The following is a 6631-nucleotide window of genomic DNA, read 5'->3' on the forward strand; positions in this document are numbered from 1 at the left end:
TTGCTAAGTAGTTGCACAACTTAGTTATACAGCTTCTAGGAATTTACTTTAGTGGGTGAAAAAAAAAACCTAATTTAGATTGACACAACAAATTTATCATTACAGGACACCCTGTGTCATCAAATGAATATCTACATGCTCAAAGATCTGGGATGCTGTTGTTTTAATCCAAATAAAATGTGGAGAACTTTGCTTTTGTAATACAAGGTAACTTTAAAATGCTTTAAAACTTAGAGCACCAGACAGGAAGAGTACCTCTCATTAAGAAAATTGAACAATAAATCTGTTTTTTTTTTTCTTAAAAACATCTGTGGATGTTCTATTTTTAGTTTAAATCGAGTTTTAAATACAGATTTTAAACGTGTATCCTGATCTAGTGCAATCTGGTTAGTTTTCAACTAGTCTAGTGTGACAAGCAACACAAACTTTGGTTCAATATTAGCAATAGGTAATAGTGCTGAAGTAGGCATGAGGACACTTGTATGAGAACCAAACAGGACAAGAACCAAAGACTTATTGGCCGCCACAGAGTACTGTCACATCATTTGTTTTATCTTTATTGTTAATTGTGTTAATTCACGTTATTTCAAATATGTAGCAATAAGCGGCTGTGAAGCCTCTGTTTTACTGAAGCAACCACTGACTAGCAAATTTGGCTAACTGTGTTCGCTCTCCTTTCCGTTTAAATCTCGGCGAAGTGGCCTACACTAAAGGAACCCGAAAGCGAATGAGTCTTTCTTGTTTTATACCTGCAGTCCAAAGATGGCATCAATTTAACTAACCTTGGAGCGTTATTTTTATTTCACCACGTTCAACATCCCGCAAAAATAATATTAGTAAATTTGGAATTCCAGAATAAAAGCAATACTCAAATTTTCTAACTGATTCTTGAGGTTTTCTCTATTGAAAAGCTTTTATTTTGAAAACTCCCGGTAGGAACCGAATGCATGCTATTCTTTTCCGAGACATTATTGTTTACTGAATAAGTTTAATTTGCATTCACGCATTTCACGGAAATACTTGCTGCCGAGTATAGAAACATTTGCGTGTGTTAATTGTGTAGAACAGAGTTTTCGGGCTTTGACTTTCTAATGTCGGAACCCCTGAACAAGCTCGGTTACCGTGGGGGAAGAAATTGACTKAAACACCAGCTCGACCAAAGCTGATGCAAGTTGAATGAGTGAGCTGTCAGCCGTGTGTGGATAACATAATAAGGTATGCTGCTGCCATTAAATCTGTAAATTCCATTACCTGATTAATAAAAAAAAAGATTAATCTTAATATTTGTATTATGTATTTAATATGACAATTTGTAAATTGCGTGAAATGAGTGTTATCAGTAACGATTAGCTAGCAGAAATTAGCTATCATCATGTTCACATATGGGAGTCTTTGCGGCTTTTGCAGGAGCAAATGTTGCTATGTTGGATCATAACATACTTACAACTTGACAGAACACGTATAGCTTTTCTTAAAGTATGTGACATTTAAAAAAACCTTTTTATTTTCTATCACCTGACAGTGAYACTGAGGAGATGACAGATTGTCAAGATGGAGAAGGAGCCAAGACTCCGATGGAGCTTTACAAGAGACTGAATGAACAAGGAGAAAAAGTCAGGTCCTTAAAAACAGCCAAYGCAGAGAAGGTAAATGTCTTCATTGCTCAGATTTAATTTTCTACCTACAACAAATATATTTCACTTCTGATCATAGCAGGTTGTTSACATAACAGTGCATTCAAAATGAATGCTTTATTATTTACATTTATGATATTTGGGGTTGCTGCTAATAGGCCTGTGTTGTGCTTTTTTTAAGACAAATTAATTATTACTTGTCTTTTTTATATTTCTATTTTAAAAGAAAGGTCAAATATATCTTAAGGAGCTGAGATTAAACAAAATGGATTCAGAATAGCAACAATGGAAAAATGCATTTCAATTAAAGGTGTCAGTTTATGGAAATGTTTTGTGAGATAAAACTGATCTAAATCTCTTTCTGCATTTGAAAGACAGAAAATAATTATGAGGAAGTGATATGGCACTGAATATGCTGATGTTTTGTTATGTATTCTTTGTGTAATTGTGCATTTTGTGTATATATTTGAAATATGACTGTCCATCCATCCATCCATTTTCTTCCGCCTATCCGGGGTCGGGTCGCGGGGGCAGCAGCTTCAGAYGGGAGGCCCTTCGGAAATATGACTGTAATAATCTAAATTGAATAACTAATATTTTTATGTGAATAAGGGGCAGATATTGTAAGTTTATATTTCTTTCTACTCCTTTTCTTTAATTATTAAAATTTTTTTTAGTTGTATGAATTATTCATATTTAGTATTGAGTGAATGAAATAAAACCAGTAAATTAAATGTAAAAATTCTTTTGCATTTCCTCACTCTATCTCAAATAATATTAGAAACCCCTCTCAAGCAAAAATGTAACAAAATAGTTTTATTCTTTCACCATCACAAATTTTAAACACTTTTTAAGATAAAATTAGTTGGTTTTGCTGAAATTCACCTGTTTTCATTGTTGCGTTTCGCCTTTCCAGGCTGACATCGATGCTGCCGTCCAGATGCTGTTAAAGCTGAAAACAGACTACAAACAGGTAACCGGTCAGGATTATAAAGCAGGATGTCCGCCATCAGAAAACATGGTTGTGCTAGATAATGGACCAGCGACAGACGGTGCAGATGAAGACGACACAGTTGACCCGTGGAATGTTTCAACCACCAGCGCCAAGGGAGTAGATTACGACAAACTCATAGGTATGATTTGTGACCTTAAAATCTCATATGAAAGGTAATTTACATAGAATGATGAGTAAACGATGTGTTTCTGATCCTCAGTGAGGTTTGGCAGCAGTAAGATTGAAAAAGAACTGGTGGATAGAATTGAAAAAGTCTCTGGACAGAAACCTCATCGCTTTCTACGAAGAGGAATCTTCTTCTCGCACAGGTTTTTTTGTTTTTCCTCATTTCTAGCATCCAGAAGAAAGACATGGTTTTTGGTGCCAGCATAACAGTTTAGATTGTGATTCTTTAATGTACGCACATCATTTAGTTTGTTTTGGTAAAATATAGCACAGCTGTTAGCAGAAACACAACAGTTTTCATGGAGGAATGACATTTCAATATGTTTGGTTTGTTCTGCAGAGATATGCATCAGGTACTCGATGCATACGAGAAGGGCAAGTCTTTCTACCTTTACACTGGCCGGGGTCCTTCCTCTGAAGCCATGCACGTTGGTCACCTCATCCCCTTCATTTTCACGAAGTGAGTTGTCCCTGAAAGGTGTAGAAATACAAAGCTGAGGATTTCATTTTGTCATTCTGGGTTAAACTAAGCATTTATGTGTTTTATCAGCAACAAAGCATTTTCACCAGTGGAACTATAATAAGCTAATTTAACCTCCCTGTTCCAGGTGGCTTCAGGATGTTTTTGATATCCCCTTGGTGATCCAGTTGACGGATGATGAGAAATACCTGTGGAAGGATCTAACTTTAGAAGAATGCCGCCGTTTTGCCGTTGAAAATGCCAGAGATATTATCGCCTGCGGCTTTGACATCAACAAGACCTTCATTTTCTCAGATCTCGACTACATGGGGTAAAATTTGATCTGAAGCTTTAAACACCAACACTGAGGCTTCCTTATCATTTTATATCTGCAAAGGCGTGTCATGTTCACAAATATAATCCCTGAAAAAGAACAGACATCTGCCAGGGCTTTTCACAAACGGGTTCATGTTGATGAGACAAAGAAAGACATCCACCTCTCCACTCACACTGAAAGATTAGAGATGTTAAAATGCTGTTTAAAGCGGTGTGGTGTTGAGAGTACATCTGGGAAGAAGTGGTACCAGTAAAAGCAAAAGGTTGTGTAATATACAGGTTCGGAATATTTTTGTCTTGTGAAAGCAAGTTATGATGTAATGAATGACGACAAATGAAGATGCAGAGGTGAAAATCAGAAATCAACCTGCAGTCCCCGATGACCTCAGAAGAATTTAAAAAGTTAGCATGAAAAAAAAATTGATAATCAAAATATAATGTTGCGCAGACCGTAAATCTCACATAATTTTAGGACAACTTTAGTTAACAGAGCTACTCATTGTGCTGTTTTCATTTACATTCCACAGTGCGTCCCCCGAGTTCTACAGAAATGTGGTGAAGATTCAGAAACACGTGACGTTTAATCAGGTTAAGGGCATCTTCGGCTTTACAGACAGTGACTGCATAGGTGAGATAACTGAAAATACATTCAGTCTTTTGCATCATGTGTCACTTCCCATATTGAGTTCCTCCTGTCCTGCTTATGAAGTCTCATTATTGCTCTGCACTTATTTATTGCTAATTAAATTAAATAAATTATCATCCAGGAAAGATCAGCTTCCCAGCTATCCAGGCAGCGCCATCTTTCAGCAACTCTTTCCCTCAGATCTTTGGAAGCAGAAAAGACGTACAGTGCCTCATCCCTTGTGCCATAGACCAGGTAAGGACGACAACAGGAGGTAGTAAAATAAAACCACAACTACAAATAAATAATGTAATATCTGGGTTTTGTAACATCTCATGTGGAGTGCCGCAGGGTTCCATTCTCGGACCTAAGTTATTTATTTTGTATGTGAATGATTTGGTCAATGTGTGGGGACTTTTTTAGGTGTGTTGTATTTGCAGATGATACAACGTTCTTTTGTTCTGGTAAAGATACAGAACAGATGTTGGAGATGGTACAGACAGAATTTGTGAAAATACAAAGTTGGATTCAACTAAATAAATTATCATTAAACTTGGACAAAACAAATCATATGATTTTCAGTAAGAGTAAGAGAACTGTAGATGTTTCATTTAAAATTGATMATGATGAGATCTGTAGAGTCAGTGAAGTGAAGTTTCTAGGTGTCAAACTGACATGGAAAAATCATATAAATGGTTTAAGAACAAAAATAGCCAAATCAGTTGGAGTACTGTACAAAGTAAGAGAGCTGTTCAATGATAAAGCACTATTTATGTTATATAATGCTATAATTGTTCCACATTTAATTTACTGTATTGAAGTATGGGGTAAAGCTGCTTGTAAAACTATCACAAATCTTATTTTATTTTACAGAAAAGAGCTATAAGAATTATCACTAAAAAAATTACAGCATCCATCGAATATATTGTTTTATGAAGTGAAATTATTAAAATTCTATGATTTGGTCAATTATAATATATTGCTGTTAATGTACAGAGCTCATAAAGGTGTGTTACCTTCCAACATTAAAGTAAATTTTGTTAAGAGAGAGCTGTTATTATCTTAAGGGAATCAAAATGTTTGTGAAACCCTGGTTCCGTACGAGCCTGAAGGAGCGATCCACTTTAATCCAGGGAATAAGATTGTGGAACAGTCTGGAAGATAAGGTTAAAAATGCCAGATATTTGTATATATTAAAGAGAATGATAAAATCTNGATTTGGTCAATTATAATATATTGCTGTTAATGTACAGAGCTCGTACAGAGCTCATAAAGGTGTGTTACCTTCCAACATTAAAGTAAATTTTGTTAAGAGAGAGCTGTTATTATCTTAAGGGAATCAAAATTTTTGTGAAACCCTGGTTCCGTACGAGCCTGAAGGAGCGACCCACTTTAATCCAGGGAATAAGATTGTGGAACAGTCTGGAAGATAAGGTTAAAAATGCCAGATATTTGTATATATTAAAGAGAATGATAAAATCTAGTATTCTGGAGAAATATGGAGAAGCATACGTGAATTCATGCAAATTGTTGTTTTGAGTTGGTGTTTTAAATTTAGCTTTGTTTTTAGTTTTTTTGTGTGTTTTCAGTTGTTTTGATTTTTGTTGTAATTTACTTTTATTTTGAACATATWTTGGGTATAAAACGGGCAGATATTATAAGATTTATTATTCTTCAGCTGCCTTTTATTTTATTTTGATTGCGTGTTTTTTGTGTATGTAATTGTTACAAATAAAATGAATTATTTAAAAAAATAACTCTCAGTATTATGCAATATGCGATACTTTTTTTGTCCCAACACCCAACCAGGACCCATACTTCAGGATGACGCGTGACGTCGCGCCAAGGATCGGCTACCCTAAACCAGCCCTGCTGCACTCCACCTTCTTCCCCGCCCTGCAGGGGGCGCAGACAAAGATGAGCGCCAGCGACATGAACTCCTCCATCTTCCTCACCGACACTCCAAAGCAGATCAAAAACAAGGTGCTCCCCTAACAATTTACACAACTCCTGCAATTTTACAAATGTAGATTAATTACTATGCTTACTGTTCTGTATATTTATTTCTCACAGATAAACAAACATGCATTCTCTGGAGGAAAAGACACGGTGGAGGAGCACAGGAAGTACGGCGGCAACCCAGACGTAGACGTCTCGTTCATGTATTTGACTTTCTTCCTTGAGGATGATGAACAGTTGGAGAAAATCAAACAGGTGAGGGAAATTTTACAGAGCAAATCAGATTACAGTGGGGAGATCAAGTATTTGATACACTGTTAATTTTTCAGGTTTTCCCACTTGCAAAGCTTGTAGATGACTGTAATTTTTATCATAGGTACTCTTCAACTGTGAGTGATGGAATCTAAAACAAAAATCCAGAAAAATACAATGTATGA

At 35.9% G+C, this 6631-nt stretch overlaps 2 protein-coding genes across 7 annotated transcripts in view; one reads left to right on the top strand and one right to left on the bottom strand.

The window, feature by feature from the left end:
- Positions 1–2599, bottom strand: part of wdr25 (WD repeat domain 25) — a 23954-nt gene extending 21355 nt beyond the window's left edge. For 2 of the 6 annotated variants that reach the window (XM_014015144.1, XM_014015118.1), the window contains exon 1: positions 2520–2599. The gene's annotated coding sequence lies outside the window, so the exon portion shown is untranslated. Of the gene's footprint in view, positions 1–749; positions 864–2519 lie in introns of those variants that run through there. The other 4 variants (XM_014015126.1, XM_014015100.1, XM_014015134.1 and 1 more) reach the window with 2 other exon arrangements.
- The window catches only part of wars1 (tryptophanyl-tRNA synthetase 1), a 6687-nt gene continuing 1016 nt past the window's right edge, over positions 961–6631 (top strand). The window contains exons 1-10 of the mRNA XM_014015156.1: positions 961–1215; positions 1523–1646; positions 2551–2767; positions 2849–2957; positions 3155–3274; positions 3423–3605; positions 4138–4238; positions 4378–4490; positions 6045–6218; positions 6309–6449. Of these exons, the coding sequence (XP_013870610.1) occupies positions 1536–1646; positions 2551–2767; positions 2849–2957; positions 3155–3274; positions 3423–3605; positions 4138–4238; positions 4378–4490; positions 6045–6218; positions 6309–6449 (1269 nt within the window). The 5' untranslated portion in view covers positions 961–1215; positions 1523–1535. The remainder of the gene's footprint in view (positions 1216–1522; positions 1647–2550; positions 2768–2848; positions 2958–3154; positions 3275–3422; positions 3606–4137; positions 4239–4377; positions 4491–6044; positions 6219–6308; positions 6450–6631) is intronic.

Source organism: Austrofundulus limnaeus, unplaced genomic scaffold (assembly GCF_001266775.1).
Source record: "Austrofundulus limnaeus strain Quisiro unplaced genomic scaffold, Austrofundulus_limnaeus-1.0 Scaffold2, whole genome shotgun sequence".
Taxonomy (NCBI): domain Eukaryota; kingdom Metazoa; phylum Chordata; class Actinopteri; order Cyprinodontiformes; family Rivulidae; genus Austrofundulus; species Austrofundulus limnaeus.